At 40.4% G+C, this 17,655-nt stretch overlaps 1 protein-coding gene across 17 annotated transcripts in view; it reads right to left on the reverse strand.

Moving 5' to 3' along the window:
- EIF4G3 (eukaryotic translation initiation factor 4 gamma 3) overlaps nucleotides 1–17,655 on the reverse strand; it is a 440,859-nt gene that overhangs the window by 340,458 nt on the left and 82,746 nt on the right. For all 17 annotated transcript variants that reach the window (XM_073316601.1, XM_073316591.1, XM_073316590.1 and 14 more), the window contains exon 2: nucleotides 5,470–5,545. In XM_073316601.1, coding sequence (XP_073172702.1) covers nucleotides 5,470–5,545 — 76 coding nt within the window. The remainder of the gene's footprint in view (nucleotides 1–5,469; nucleotides 5,546–17,655) is intronic.

The raw sequence follows: 17,655 nt of genomic DNA on the forward strand, positions 1-17,655 counted from the left end.
AAATATGCTGGAAGGTAGGATAGGGTCCAGAGTGACCTAAACAAATTGCAGGATTGGGCCAAAAGAAATCTGATGAGGTTCAACAAGGACAAATGCAGAGTCCTTCATGTAGGAGGGAAGAATTCCATGCCCTGCTTCAGGCTGGGGCCTGACTGGCTAAGTGGCAGTTCAGCAGAAAAGGACCTAGGGATTACAGTAGAGGAGAAGCTGGATATGAGTCAACAGTGTGCCCTTGTTGCCAAGAAAGCAAATGACGTACTGGGCTGAATTAGTAGGAGCGTTGCCAGCAGATCGAGGGAAGTGATTATTCCCCTCTATTCACCACTGGTAAGGCCACATATGGAGTATTGCATCCAGTTTTGGGCCCCACTACAGAAAGGATGTGGACAAATTGGACAGAGTCCAGCGGAGGCCAACAAAAATGATTAGGGGACTGGAACACATGACTTATGAGGAGAGGCTGAGGGAACTGGGCTTATTTAGTCTGCGGAAGAGAAGGAGAGGGAGCGGGATTTAATAGAAGCCTTCAACTACCTGAAGGGAGGTTCCAAAGAGGATGGAGCTAGGCTGTTCACAGTGGTGGCAGATGACAGAACAAGGAGCAATGGTCTCAAGTTGCAGTGGGGGAGGTCTAGGCTGGATATTAGGAAAAGCTATTTCACTAGGAGAGTGGTGAAACACTGGAATAGGTTACCTAGGGAGGTGGTGGAATCTCCATCCTTAGGGGTTTTTAAGGCCCGGCTTGACCAGGCCCTCACTGGGATGATTTAGTTAGGGTTGGTCCTGCTTTGAGCAGGGGGATTGGACTAGATGATCTCCTGAGGTCTCTTCCAACCCTAGTCTTTTATGATTCTATAACAGGGAGAGATGCTGCCCCCCACCTCTAGCAATACCCTGCTGCAGGTATTCCCTCCAGCTCTCCCAACTGTACTCTATCATTAAAATCTGTACCAGATGACTGGAGAATAGCTAATATGACCCCAATTTTTTAAAAACGCTCCAGAGGTGATCCTGGCAATTACAGGCTAATAAGTCTAAACTTCAGTACTAGGCAAACTGATTGAAACTATAGTAAAGAACAAAATTATGAGTCACAGAGCTGAACATGATTTGTTGGGGCACAGTCAACATGGTTTTTGTAAAAGGTAATCATGCCTCACCCATCTGCTAGAATTCCTTGACATGGACAAGGGTGATCCAGTGGATATAGTGTACTTCAGATTTTCAGAAAGCCTTTGACAAGGTCCCTCACCAAAGGCTCTTAAGCAAAGTAAGGTATCATGGGATAAAAGAGAAGATCATGGATCAGTAACTGGATAAAAGACAGGAAACAAAGGGTAGGAATAAATGGTCAGTTTTCAGAATGGAGAGAGGTAAATAGTAGTTTCCAACAAGGGTCTGTACTGGGACCAGTGCTGTTGAACATATTCATAAATAATCTGGAAAAAGGGTTTAACAGTGAGGTGACAAAATTTGCAGATGATACTAAACTACTCAAGATAATTAAATCCAAAGCAGACTGCGAAGAGCTACAAAAGAATCTTACAAAACTGGGTGACTGGGCAACAGAATGGCAGATGAAAGTCAATGTTGATAAATGCAAAGTAATGCAAATTGAAAACATAATCCCAACTACATATATAAAATGATAGGGTCTAAATTGCCTGTTACCACTCAAGAAATATCTTGGAGTCACTGTGGATAGCTCTCTGAAAACAGCCACTCAATGTCCAGCAGCAGTGAAAAAAGGTAACAGTGTTGGGAATCATTAAAAAAGGAATAGATAATAAGACAGAAAATATCATATTCCCTCTATATAAATCCATGGTATGCCCACATCTTGAATACTGCGTGAAGATGTGGTTGCCCCATCTCAAAAAAGATATATTGGAAAAGGTTCAGAAAAGGACAACAAAAATTATTAAGGGGTATGGAACAGCTTCCATATGAGAAGAGATTAGTAAGATTGGGACTTTTCAGCTTGGAAAAGAGACGACTAAGGGGGCGGATAAGATAGAGGTCTATAAAATCATGACGGGTGTGGAGAATGTGTTATTTACTCCTTCTCATAACTTAAGAACTAGGGGTCACCAAATGAAATTAATCGGGTGCAGGTTTTATAAAAACAAAAGGAAATATTTCTTCACACAATGCACAGTCAACCTGTGGAACTCTTTGCCAGAGGATATTGTGAAAGCCAACACCATAACAGGGTTAAAAAAAGAACTAGATAAATTCATGGAGGATAGGTCCATCAATGGCTATTAGCCAGGATGGGCAGGAACTGGGAATGGGCAACCCTGTTTGCCAGAAGCTGGGAATGGGCAACAGGGGATAGATCACTTGATGATTACCTGTTCTATTCATTCTGGCATTGGCCACTATTGGAAGATAGGATACTGGGCTAGTTACTGTTCTCCCCTCCTCAGCTCCCCCTTTTTCAGCAGTATCCTCTTTTTTGGAAACCTGAAATATGCTAACCCTAGCTTCAACAGTCTGTGTCTTCCTTCTTGTTCCTCTTGTTTGATTATGATTGCTATCAAAGACACTTCACTGGTTTGCATTAAAGGTTGGTTCTGAATCCACTGCATGACTGCTAACATCAGCAAACAGTCTGCAACTCAAGTCTGTTGACATGCCATTTTTTAAACTACTCGCGCACATAAACTTTTAACCAACAGACTGGTCGGTGTTGTGCTGTAACCTTTCAGACCAGTATCTGTTGCAACAGATACACACTGCGAGGCAGCCAAAGGAACCCTTGTGGATAGGTTATCTGAGTCCTCCCACTATTGTAGCTACTCCCTGATTCTCAGGGAAATGTGGGGTGACAGAGGGTAGAACCACTGATCCCACCTGAGTCAAGAAAACCTTTCCCTTCCACTGTGTTGATGAGGTCTCTCAAGTGGAATAAACTCTGAGAAAGGGTCAGAGTTCTTTTCCATGATTATCCTGAATCCTAGATGGAAAAGGCAACAAATTATTTTGGATTCTGCATCTTGAGGAGAAGACCCCTTCATCTGCCAGTCATCCAAATAAGCAGAAGCACCTCTACTAAAAGACGTTTCCATAAGTAATTTATGCTATCATGCTAAACATGAGTTTCTAAGATCTACAAGTTTTTCTTCCTTTTTTCCAAAACGTTTCAAAAAGAGTTTAAGAGTATTTTTGGTAATTAAATACATTAGTTTGTAATACTTTTTTGGAAAACTGAAGCATTTATTTTTCTTTGTACTTTTCTTTTTCCCCCACAATCAGAGCTGCATACTAGCTTTCAGTATATTGAAGCTCTAAAGGAGTAATGGGCTTCTGGCTCTTACTATTTGAAAAATAAAAGTCATGAATTGAAAAATGTTATCACGTATGCAAAAATAAACATTGCTAGATTTCCAACCTGAATTCCCCTCATAATTAGAATCATAGAATCATCACAGAAACATAGAATATCAGGCTTCGAAGAGACCTCAGGAAGTCATCTAGTCCAACCCCCTGCTCAAAGCAGGACCAAGCCCCCACTAAATCATCCCAGCCAGGGCTTTGTCAAGCCTGACCTTAAAAACCTTAAAAGAAGGAGATTCCACCACCTCCCTAGGTAATGCATTCCAATGTTTCATCATCCTCCTAGTGAAAAAGTTTTTCCTAATATCCGACCTAAATCTCCCCCACTACAACTTGAGACCATTACTCCTTGTTCTGTCATCTGCTACCACTGAGAACAGTCAAGAGCCATCCTCTTTGGAACCCCCTTTCAGGTACTTGAAAGCAGCTATCAAATCCCCTCTCATTCTTCTCTTCTGTAGACTAAACATCCCCAGTTCCCTTAGCCTCTCCTCATAGGACATGTGTTCCAGTCCCCTAATCATTTTTGTTGCCCTCCGCTGGACTCTTTCCAATTTTTCCACATCCTTCTTATAGTGTGGGGCCCAAAACTGGACACAGATGAGGTCTCACCGATGTCGAACAGAGGGGAATGATAGAATCATAGAATATCAGGGTTGGAAGGAACCACAGGAGGTCATCTAGTCCAACCCCCTGCTCAAAAGCAGGACCAATCCCCAATTAAATCATCCGAGCCAGGGCTTTGTCAAGCCTGACCTTAAAAACTTCTAAGGAAGGAGATTCCACCACCTCCCTAGGCAACGCATTCCAGTGTTTCACCACCCTCCTAGTGAAAAAGTTTTTCCTAATATCCAGCCTAAACCTTCCTCACTGCAACTTGAGACCATTACTCCTTGTCCTGTCCTCTTCCACCACTGAGAACAGTCTAGAACCATCCTCTCTGGAACCACCTCTCAGGTAGTTGAAAGCAGCTATCAAATCCCCCCTCATTCTTCTCTTCTGCAGACTAAACAATCCCAGTTCCCTCAGCCTCTCCTCATAAGTCATGTGTTCCAGACCCCTAAACATTTTTGTTGCCCTTCGATGGACTCTTTCCAATTTATCCACACCCTTCTTGTAGTGTGGGGCCCAAAACTGGACACAGTACTCCAGATGAGGCCTCACCAATGTCGAATAGAGGGGGATGATCACGTCCCTTGATCTGCTCGCTATGCCCCTACTTATACATCCCAAAATGCCATTGGCCTTCTTGGCAACAAGGGCACACTGCTGACTCATATCCAGCTTCTCGTCCACTGTCACACCTAGGTCCTTTTCTGCAGAACTGCTGCCTAGCCATTCGGTCCCTAGTCTGTAGCTGTGCATTGGGTTTTTCCATTCTAAGTGCAGGACCCTGTACTTATCCTTATTGAACCTCATCAGATTTCTTTTGGCCCAATCCTCCAATTTGTCTATGTCCCTCTGTATCCTATCCCTGCCCTCCAGCGTATCTACCACTCCTCCGAGTTTAGTGTCATCTGCAATCCACACCATTCTCCAGATCATTAATGAAGATATTGAACAAAACTGACCCCAGGACCGACCTTTGGGGGACTCCGCTTGATACTGGCTGCCAACTAGACATGGAGCCATTGATCACTACCCTTTGAGCCTGATGATCATGAAGAACAACTATCCCACATAACTTTTTCTTATGAAATAGAAACATCAGTGTCTTGATAGAATTGTGCAGTAATTAATATGTTCCATCAAGTTATTCTTTGAAGAGAAGGGGAGCAGACGGACTAAGAATATGGCTGATAACATTTTTACTTAGCGAAGCACGCTTAGAAATTTCAACTGTAAATTCTGTGCGTAGAACTGCAAATGTTTAAGAAATAAGGGTATAGCTCAACAGGTCTTGCTCTCCATTTATGTGCCAAAAAAAAAAAAATGGTTTTTTATATCCTGTGCTAACGAGGAGCAATTTTAGGGGGGTAACGAAGTTTATTTTTTGCTATTACTAAAAGTGCATAACAATTTCTACTTGCTTATATGCATAAGAAAAATGTGTCTCCTTTAAAAAAAAAACAAAAAAACCCCAGAAAACTGACAGTTTAGGATTTTGCAGAACTGCCCTTACATACTTACAGTGCTGAACACAGCTGAGACTGTCGGAGTGAAGATCCGGTCCTCAAGGGGCTGCTGCACAGGACTTCTGGGAATTCTACAGTACATCAAGTTAAGGAAAACAAAATGGAAAAAAGGATTGTGTTCTATAATGACAAGAGCATGGTACAAACAGAACGCATTTTATTTGTTAAAACATCTAAAACCACCTCTCTAGTGTAAGCAGATACACAAACATCTCCAAAGGCACTCTCATTCAACCAAGCAGATACAATCCTTCAGGTTTCCTAAAGTGAGTAAGTATATCCCTCAAGAATTGATTTCCTGGACAAATATGGGTAATATCCCTATGGGGACACCTAATCACATCAGCCACAATATCAGAGGCTCGTTCACCTGCACATCTACCAATGTGATATATGCCATCATGTGCCAGCAATGCCCCTCTGCCTTGTACATTGGCCAAACTGGACAGTCTCTATGTAAAAGAATCAATGGACACAAATCAGGCGTCAAGAATTATAACATTCAAAAACCAGTCGGAGAACACTTCAATCTCTCTGGTCACTCAATTACAGACCTAAAAGTGGCAATTCTTCAACAAAAAAAACTTCAAAAACAGACTCCAACGAGAGACTGCAGAATTGGAATTAATTTGCAAACTGGACACCATTAACTTAGGCTTGAATAAAGACTGGGAGTGGATGTGTCATTACACAAAGTAAAACTATTTCCCCATGTTTATTTTCCCCCCTCCCCCCATTGTTGCTCACATGCTCTTGTCAACTGCTGGAAATGGACCATCTTGATTATCACTACTCTGACAGGGTCGGGCCAGATGGCTATAGGAGAGTAAAAGAAGGCAGATATATTAGCCCCAGGCTAAGTAGGTCCCTTTTCCCTGGGTAAGGTAACAGGGACGGTTCCAGAACAACCAGGAACTTTCTGGAGACAATTAAGACAGGCTGATTAGAACACCTGCAGCCAATCAAGAAGCTGCTAGAATCAATTAAGGCAGGCTAATCAGGGCACCTGGGTTTTAAATAGGAGCTCACTTCAGTTTGTGGTTTGCGTGTGAGGAGCTGGGAGCAAGAGGCGCTAGGAGCTGAGAGTGAGAAAGCATACTGTTGGAGGACTGAGGAGTACAGGCATTATCAGACACCAGGAGGAAGGTCCTATGGTGAGGATAAAGAAGGTGTTGGGAGGAGGCCAGGAGAAGTAGCCCAGGGAGTTGTAGCTCTCGCACATCTGTTCCAGGAGGCACTCTAGACAGCTGCATTCCACAGGGCCCTGGGCTGGAACCCAGAGTAGAGGGCGGGCCCGGGTTCCCCCCAAACCTCCCAATTCCTGGTCAGACACAGGAGGAGTTGACCTGGACTGTGGGTTCATGAAAACAGCCAAACTAAGGGCTGCCGTGAAGCTCCAAGGCAAGCAAATCCAACAATAAGCGCAAGACCCACCAAGGTATAGGAGGAACTTTGTCACACTACAAAAGGTTTTTTTTCTCTCCTGCTGGTAATAACTCACCTTACCTGATTACTCTCGTTAAAGTATATTTGAAACCCATTGTTTCATGTTCTCTGTGTATATAAAATCTCGCCACTGTATTTTCCACTGCATGCATCCGATGAAGTGAGCTGTCACTCACGAAAGCTTATGCTCAAATAAATTTGGTAGTCTCTAAGGTGCCACAAGTACTCCTTTTCTTTTTACACCTACCTCTGCTCTTTAAAGAATACGAAAATAAACTCTACATTCAGTGAGACAAACTCTGCTAATCAGCACTGAATGCTCTGACATAAGCCTGGCCTGTTTTGGTAATCATGTGGAAATTATAATTGTTTCCTTGTTTGTTTTGGTTTTTTAAAACCATTAAATCCTTCCCCCCATCCACCACAATCACTTCTAAAGGGGGCTGCCAGTATAATCCAATTTTTAATATGTTGGCACTGTGATTTAAAAGAAAGCTGCAATCATCTTGCTCTTCTCAGCAATTTTACATTGGAAAGATACTACAGTAAACCACGAAAACAGACCTTCTAAAGATAATTAACCTGATATTTATTTGGAAATGACATTTGTACAGGGATACAAAAAGATATTTAAAAAACAACATTTCTTTACTTTTAGAAACTCTTTAAGGTTCTAATCTTGAAAATGTAACACACTTAATTCTACGCACAAGAATAGTCTCATTGCCTTCAAGGGTTTGAAGGATCAGGGCCTTAATCAGTAATACCAGACATTTTTAAAATCATATTTACATTTCAGAATGATCAGTTCTATATTGTTTTCCGTTAGATTCACATTCCGTTTCTTATTCCAGAGGTTCTTATGCCAGAATGTGTTGGGGGGGGCGGGGGAGGAGCGGGTTGCGGCGCTGTGGGCAGGCAGGGGGAGAAATGTACTTTGCACATTTTACCCACAGCAATGAATAACTACAAAAGCTGATTCCTCCAGACATATCAGGTCCTCAGATGGCGCTGTGCATTTTGATGGATTTCTGTTAAACTTGCATAGCATTAGACAAAGTCGTTGCCATCTGTACGTTAATCCGTTTGCTAAGACGGGGTGTGCACATTTAATTGTAAGCATCAACCACAATCAGTTTTGCTTTTGCTCTTACAATGGATCATTGGCTCTGTTTGAATCAATGCCTTACTGTTTGTAATATTTAGTGAGAGTTGCAGTCTTTTTTTTTTAATCTGTATATGTAGTTGTGTGGTGGGGGAAGAAGGGGGGACGGCGCAACATACTACCGACACAAAGAAGGGGGCGCGATCAAATAAGTTTGAGAACTACTGTCTTAATAGTGTTCAGGATGCTACAGGAGATTGCCCAAATTCGAACTAAAATATATTCTCACTGTTTGTTTTTTTTAAATACCATGAAAACAAACACTTAGGATTTGTTCAAAGAAAAATAAATGCACAAAAGCTAAATTTTGAGCCTAAACTATCTAATCATGGGTCTAATCCTGCAAGATGCCAATCTTCAACATCCATTAACTCTAAAGACTTGACGGTCCACAGCATCCTGCTGATCAGGCCCTGTAACCCTTTACTTACAAAGAGTATTTCTGAGCCTTCTGTTGACAGTGGCCACTGTGATATCAGCAATACAAAAAAGCTTATTGTCAGTGCCACAAAGCATATAAACCAATTCCATGCCTTTAATACTACTTGAACAATCAGAAGACCAACTACTTGAGTGTTTAAAAACTAAATAAAATGTTTGATTTTTAAATGCTGAAGCTCTCCCTAGAACAGTTCTATCACTGTTAGAGCAGCATCGAAAACTGTTTGCAACCTTTTAAACTGTGTTTCCATGAAACTGTCATGAAGAATGTCACTTTTGCAGCAAGGAAGCTCAAAACAGAATTTGAATTTCTGCTAATTTGAATATTTAAACAAGAATTAAAAAGATAATAATGACAGGTTTCAGAGGAACAGCCGTGTTAGTCTGTATTCGCAAAAAGAAAAGGAGTACTTGTGGCACCTTAGAGACTAACCAATTTATTTGAGCATGAGCTTTCGTGAGCTACAGCTCACTTCATCAGATGTTTACCGTGGAAACTGCAGCAGACTTTATATACACACAGAAATCATGAAACAATACCTCCTAAGATAATAATATTTATTACAGAGATCACCTTTCATAATTTTAATCCTCCCAACATCCCTCCATTATTAGCAATATCACAATATTAGAGCTAGGCAGAGGTAAACATGCCTATATACAGAATCAGCAACAAAGCTGAGAATAGAAAACTGGAATCCCTGACTTCCAAGACTGTGCTCAGCCCATATCTTAATATTTTTTTTTTAATAAAGATATAAAGGATTCTCTTCTAATAAGCAATGTTCCTTCTTTTCTTAACTTTCACAACTGCCAGTTTGAACATAAGGGACATAATTTTATTACCTTAACTAGGTTGAATCGGGGTAAATTTGGTATTTATCCCTTTGTTTTATATAGTAAACACTTTCCACAAAAAGCCAGACCATAAACCATAGCCACACCATAAACATCCTCTGCTTTTGCTCAATAGATAATAAAACTGTTCCGTTTTCTAAAAGATATGCTCTAGGAATTATTTTTGGGCAGTTCTCTGGCCTGTGTTATACAGGAGGTTAGACTACATTATCACAGTGGTCCCTTCTGGCCTTGTAATCTATGAATCTCTATTGCCTGCCATTTCCTACAATTTTTTAAAGAAAAGTCTTTAGTTCTGCTTCTCCAAAATAGGAATAAGTTGTAAACTCTATAGGACAGAGTGTTGGAGTGAAATCCTGGCCACACTGAAGTCAATGGCAAAGCTCCCAATGACTTTAACGGAGCCAGAATTTCTCCCTGAAGAATTCCACCAGGATTTCAACAATTTCCACCCCACCATCAACCTCAGCCTGGACCAGTCCACACAAGAAATCCACTCCCTGGACACTACTGTGCAAATAAGCGATGGTCACATAATCACCACCCTATACTGGAAACCTACTGACCACTATGCTTACCTACATGCCTCCAGCTTTCATCCAGACCACATCACACAATCCATTGTCTACAGCCCAGCTCTACAATACAACCACATTTGCTCCAACCCCTCAGAAAGAGACAAACACCTACAAGATCTCTATCAAGCATTCTTACAACTACAATACCTACCTGCTGAAGTGAAGAAACAGATTGACAGAGCCAGAAGAGTACCCAGAAGTCACCTACTACAGGACAGGCCCAACAAAGAAAATAACAACACCACTAGCCATCACCTTCAGCCCCCAACTAAAACCTCTCCAACGCATCATCAAGGATCTACAACCTATCCTGAAGGACGATCCCTCACTCTCACAGACCTTGGGAGACAGGCCAGTCCTTGCTTAAAGACAGCCCCCCCAACCTGAAGCAAATACTCACCAGCACCTACTCACCACACAACAAAAACACTAACCCAGGAACCAATCCCTGCAACAAACCACGTTGCCAACTCTGTCCGCATATCTATTCAAGGGACACCATCATAGGACCTAACCACATCAGCCACACCATCAGGGGCTTGTTCACCTGCTCATCTAACCAATGTGATATATGCCATCATGTGCCAGCAATGTCCCTCTGCCATGTACATTGGACAAACCGGACAGTCTCTACGCAAATGAATAAATGGACACAAATCAGACATCAAGAATTGTAACTTTCAAAAACCAGTAGGAGAGCACTTCAATCTCCCTGGACACTCAATAACAGACTTAAAAGTGGCAATTCTTCAAGAAAAAAACTTCAAAAACAGAGTTCAACAAGAAACTGCAGAACTGGAATTAATTTGCAAACTTGACACCATCAAATTAGGCCTGAATAAAGACTGGGAGTGGCTGGGTCACTACAAAAAATAATTTCCCTCTGTTGATGTTCACTCCTCCTTGCCAACTGTTGGAAATGGGCCACATCCGCCCTAACTGAATTGGCCTCATTAGCACTGAACCCCCACTCGGTAAGGCTACTCCCATCTTTTCATTTGCTGTGTATTTAGACCTGCCTGCTGTATTTTCCACTCCATGCATCTGATGAAGTCAGTTATAGCCCACGAACGCTTATGCCCAAATAAATGTGTTAGTCTCTAAGGTGCCACAAGGACTCCTCATTGTTTTTGCTGATACAGACTAACAGGGCTACCCCTCTGAAACCCTGAAGTCTGGTCTACACCTAAAACTTAGGTTGACATAGCTACCTTGCACAGGGCTGTGAAAAATTTTGCACCCTGAGTTCTGAAATTAGGTTGAACTAACCCTTGGAGCAGATACAGCTCGGTTGACAGGATTCTTCCATCAACCTACGGCCTCTTGGAGAGGTATACTATCTAAATCAACAGATGAGCTCTTTCCATCAGTGTAGGAAGTTTCTAGATTATGACACTAGTACAGCACAGCTGCAGCGCTGTAGCTTTGCTGTTGTAGTGACTGTAGTGTAAACATACCATCAGCTATTTTATTTATGTCTGCAAAGTACCATGTATTCCAATGATGCTGCGTAGATAATAACTTAAGATGACATTTGTCCTTTACCTAAAACTGAGTTATTTGTTATCTAAAGTTTTAAGCAAGCCATATTCAACAGGACCTATTCTCTCATTGCAGGATATGAATTTAGTGGGAGTTCTCTGTATCCCCAGGGCAGGATAATAGTATCCAACGTGTACAGGTTGAGTTATTGAATAGCCTGCAGCACTTTGTGGTGATGACAGCAGTGAGGCTTGGTTCTCACACACTGAGAATTCTGCTTCAGCTGTGGAAAGCAATAGCATTTGGCCTTTCAGAAGAAAGGATAACTTCACGTTTCCTGCTGATCATGTGAATCAATCTTGTTGATTCAAAGGAAGCTTTCGTTTCCGTCTGTGGGTAACCATTTTTGTAAAGAAGCCAACAAGGAAATGTGAAAGGCTACCTTTGCCATTCCATCCTTCTTCCACCCCTTTCCCAAAACTTGTTTAAGATACAGTACAGTAACCCAAGAGATGGAACAGTTTTATTATCTAATTGAGCAAAAGCAGCGGAGGTTTATTCTGTGGCTATGGTTTATGGTCGGTCTTTGTGTGCAAAGTGTTTAATGTATAAAACAAAGGGCAAAATACCAAATTTACCTGATTCAACCTAGTTAAGGTAATAAAATTATGCCCTTATAGTTCAAACTAGCAGTTGTGAAAGTAGAGAAAACACTGAGAAGAAACATTGCTTATTGGAAGAGAATCCATAACTATGCCAACACAGGCCCTGTAGTGTAGACATACCCTAAGTGACTTGTTCAAGAAGTCTATAACAAAAGAGGGAATTGAACTCAAGTCTCCTGTGATTCAGTTGAGAGCCCTAATCTTTAATTACTGGATGGGGGACTCTAATCTAGGAAACAGTGACTCTGAAAAAGAACTGGAGGTCGTGGTGGATAATCAGCTGACCATAAGCTCCCAGTGTGATGCTGTGGCCCCAGTGGGATGCATAAACAAAGTAGAAGTAGACAGGTTATTTTACCTCTGTTTTGGCACTAGTGCAGCCACTGTTGGAATACTGTGTCCAGTTCTGGTGTCCAGAATTTAAGTATGTTGATAAATTGGAGAGGGTCCAGAGAAGAGCCACAAAAATGAATAATATAGCAACAGTAATAGTATAGTGATAGACTCAAAGATCTCACTCCATTTAGCTTAACAAAGAGAAGGCTGAATGAGTGACCTGATTACAGTCTGTAAGTGTCTTCATAGAGAACAAATATTTAATGATGGGCACCTCAGCCTAGCACGGAAAGGTATAATATGATCAATGGCTGGATGTTGAAGCTCAACAAATTCAGACTAAGGCATACATTTTGAATGGCGAGAGTACTTAACTACTGGAAAAATTTACCAAGGGTTGTAGTGGATTCTCCATCACAGACAATTTTGAATTCAAAATTGGATGTTTTTAGAATACAAGTACAGCCATGCTGAGTCAGACCAAAGGTCCATCTAGCCCAGTATCCTGTCTTCCAACAGTGGCCAGTGCCAGGTGTCCTAGAGGGAATGAACAGAACAGGCAATCATCAAGTGATCCATCCCGTCGCCCATTCCCAGCTTCTGGCAAACAGAGGCTAGGGACACCATTCTTGCCCATCCTGGCTAATAGCCATTGATGGACCTATCTTCCATGAATTTATCTAGTTCTTTTTTGAACCCTTTTATAATTTTGGCCTTCACGACATTCTCTGGCAAGGAGTTCCACAGATTGACTGTGCATTGAGTGAAAAATACTTCCTATTATTTGTTTTAAACCTGCTGCCTATTAATTTAATTTAGTAACAACTAATTTTCGTGTTCTGAGAAGCAGTAAATAACACTTCCTTATTTACTTTCTCCACATCAGTCATTTTCTAGACCTCTTTCATTTCCCCCCTTAGTCGTCTCTTTTCCAAGTTGAAAAATCCCAGTCTTATTAATCTCTCCACATACGGAAGCTGTTCCATACCCCTAAATCTTTTTTGTTGCCCTTTTCTGAACCTTTTCCAATTCCAATATATATTTTTTGAGATGGGGTGACCACATCTGCACGCAGTATTCAAGATGTGGGCATACCATGGATTTATATAGAGGTAATATGATATTTTCTGTCTTATTATCAATCCCTTTCTTAATGATTCCCAACATTCTGTTTGCTTTTTTGACTGCTGCTGCACATTGAGTGGCTGTTTCCAGAGAACTAGCCACAATGACTCCAAGATCTCTTTCTTGAGTGATAACAGCTAATTTAGACGCCATCATTTTATATAGTTGGGATTATGTTTTCCAATGTGATTTACTTTGCATTTATCAACACTGAATTTTATCTGCCATTTTGTTCCCAGTCACCCAGTTTTGTGAGACCCTTTTGTAGCTCTTCGCAGTGTGCCTGGGACTTAACTATCTTGAGTAGCTTTGTATCATCTTCAAATTTTGCCACCTCAATGTTTACTCCTTTTTCCAGATCATTTATAAATATGTTGAATAGGACTGGTCCCAATACAGACCCCTGGGGGGATACCACTATTTACCACTCTCCATTCTGTTTTTTGAGAAAATAAAACTTATTGCTTTACCAACCTGTTATAAGTATCAGAGGGGTAGCCATGTTAGTCTGGATCTGTAAAAGCGGTAAAGAGTCCTGTGGCACCTTACAGAATAACAGACATATTCACCCATGAAAGCTTATGCTCCAATACATCTGTTAGTCTAGTGCCACAGGACTCTTTGCCAACCTGTTATAGTAACTATCGTTTTACAGAGTATTCAAAACAGGTGGAAGAGCAGTTAAAAAAATATCTGTACAACCATTACTTCAATCCTTTCCCACAACCCAACTCTAGACAAATAACGAAGTCAGAATTTCCCTCTCCACAGAGTCTACATTTTTGCATTAATGCACGAAAGAGACATGCCAAGATTTTGTACATTTTTTAGATTGTGTTATCTAAAACTGAAAATATATAGCAATTTATTATAGTATCACATAACGAGAATGTCTATGGTTTCTCTGTGATGCTATGCACTTTCAAGAATGGACTTGAAACCATCTACGACATTTGTTTTTAAAATGGATGCATTTTCCCCATAATGGTTCCTGTCACCCAAGCTCATTTTCAGCCCCAGCAACTGGTTTTAACATAGTCTGAATCACTGGCCTCTTTCATCACTTACTGCTTGGCATAACAAGTAACCATCTTTTCATAAAAATAAAAAAATCCATGACCACCGAAAGGGCAATACAACTTGTATCTGAAGCACTCCAGAATAAGGACTTCTATTTTCTTGCAGAAATATAACAAGTCTCCCACCAGCTATCTTTAGGGTTATGTAAACTCTATACATGATCCCACTTGCATTGTATTAAATGACTTAAAATAAAAGGTTAAAACTGTCAGCAAAATTACAGAGAAGATCAAGAAACCACATGATTCAGACTAACAAAAACAAATGCAAACAGTCAGCTTAATCCTTTTTAGCTTTTTGGTTTCAAGAATGAAAAAATTATGTAAAGATGTAAAAATGGTATACATTGTAAAGCACCATACATCACTATTGTAGTTTTTTCTGTATTTAAGATACTCAGTAAAAATACAGAATATATAAAATCCTAATTGCAGATGCTCTAGTTTAGCAGGGTTTGGAACCTGGATCACTGACACTCTGGAGACTTTCAGAAAATAATGCTAAGACAATAACTCAAACCTGCTTTATTTATATAATACTAAGGAAGAGAAACTTGAAATAGTCAGAGCTATTCAATACATAGCAGGTACTGAAACTCCATGATGATCCACCCCTCGTTGAGGCTTTTTGTTAACCACATTCATTCTTACCTGGCACTGGACTTTAATTTCCACTGAGCACCTCCATAAAAGGATTAATTTGATTAATTAATAAGAAATTTGTTTCTTAAATCCTGAGTGCAATCCATAGTCTTCCTCTTTTGGTTTGCTATTAGCATAAGGCTGCATTCACACCACCCTGCTACTTGTTCTTAAAGCCTGCGTCTATCTTGCCCTTACAAGAAAAGCTTCTGCACCACTGCAGAGCACAAAGATATTCTTAAAGCGATAGCTACAATGGAAGTCCTTAAGCAATACCATCAATACCTATCTGCTGACATACATCGATTTAAGAGTTCGATTGGCTAGTTAGTGCTTCTTCCAAACTCTGTTTAAGACATAAAGCTTTATCTCTGTTCAAAAATGGCAGTCACAAAAGATTCAGTGGCATATAAAGCATTTTCCAAGACTGTCAATGCCAAATTTCAAGGAAGCTGGTAGAAGAATGCAAAGATTCTTTTCTCTATTACAGTTCATGTTTCCATGCTCATCAGCTCCGGTGGAACAGCAGCTAATCACTCTACCTCCCACTTTTTCTGCCTTATTTTAGCTTTATGTAGCCCCCCAAAAAAGGAAGGGAGTTAACTGTACATTCCTGCTGGAAAGCCCAAGAAGGATAAAATCAAAACAGACTACCACCTGATAAAAGCTAGAATTAAATAAAGCTTTTAAATGGGTAGACTCACCTAAAATACACTATGCTTAATACAGATAATTTATATGGAGGGTTTGGGAAATCCCATTGTTTCTTGTTCGAAGGAGAACGAAGTCTCAGCCTAAACTTCTCAACCACATCACATTTGCAATACAACTTTACCTCTCAGCTGGTCCATTACAAAATAACTGATTACTCCCCCCAAATACAATAACTTGCAACACCACAAACCCATACTATTTAGTAAGTCCTTCATGAATCAACTCGCCCTTCAAAATAAATCCCTGTTCTGATAGGCTACTTTTCAGAAGCCAAGGAAAGGAAGCCTAATATGCCAAACAACTACAATCTTCAGAAAAAAAACAAAAAAACCCATACCATACGACACGTCACATATGAGAGGCTAGGAAATAAACTGATCAAAATGAAATCATATGCTCACCATATTTTGAAATATTTATATTTATTATACAAATAAAACCCTACATTCAAAGAACATTAAGGTTGCAATGTCTAGCACTACAAAGTTAGAAAATGCCAGAATTAGGGTTGCCTGTACCTTAATTCAGTCCCCTTGTACATATGCATTTTGACAGTTTCTTTAATTACTTGATCACATGCTATTTTTCCCACAGGGTCCCGGCCTCATTCATTTTCTTTCTACTGGGTACAACAGATACCCAGTATTATACAGACTGCATTAGAAACATAGAGCTAAGCAGTGTTTATTATAACAGAGGTAAGAGACAAACAACATCACAAAATCAAAATGTGACAGTCATTTAACTTTACAAAAGGATCTATTAAAGAAGAGGCTTAATTTAATTGATAAAGAACTGGGGAGAAGCTAACAATCTGAAATGTACACACTCACTTGCCAATCTATTGTCCACCCCTGCCCACAGCATAACCATAATCACCCAAGGTAGACACTAGGAGCATTAACAGAGGGGATGCAGACAGTTATAAATAATAGGCTATGGATTAATAAAAAGCCTTAATGAAGGATAATGTCACTCACAGGAAATTAGTAATATGCCTATGGTGTACACTGCATGCCTATAAAAACCCTAAAAGAAACAATCTGCATAAAATAGTAGCTTATTTTAATTATCCCAGATGCACAGTTTTCTGGCGCACTGTGCTTAGATATCAAAATAAAACTATGAATCAGAGGTCTGAGCATATCATAAATCATTTTTTAAAATTTCCATTTTCTTTTGTTCCAGCCATGTCATTAGCAAGGAAGGAGTTAGGCACAGAAACTCCAGTGAAACACAATGGGATTTGAGAGATGAATTCCTCTAGGTTCCTTTGAAAATCCCAGCCTAAGAATAAAATTTGGCTTTCAAGCATACACCCCCCTTAAAATGTTTGACAGACTATATTATTCTCCTTCCACCCCTCAATCACTCATATTACTTTTACTCTTTCCTCATAAACACACCCCTCCGGCTTCTTGATCTGTTTTGATTAATTGTATCTCCCTTCCAGTTCAGTGACATATGTTAGAGATCCCCACAACTATACCTACTATTGTACATGTAGGCTCAGCAGTGTCAAATAGAGAGGAATTGCCATGTGTGGCATGATACACTGCCTCTGCCTTGCCATACTAAAACTGCATTAGCTTTTTGCTGCCATATTGCATTAAAAGGGCATACTAAATCTGCCACACACACTCACCTCTA

The sequence above is a fragment of the Lepidochelys kempii genome, chromosome 18 (genome assembly GCF_965140265.1).
Source record: "Lepidochelys kempii isolate rLepKem1 chromosome 18, rLepKem1.hap2, whole genome shotgun sequence".
In the NCBI taxonomy this organism is placed as follows: domain Eukaryota; kingdom Metazoa; phylum Chordata; order Testudines; family Cheloniidae; genus Lepidochelys; species Lepidochelys kempii.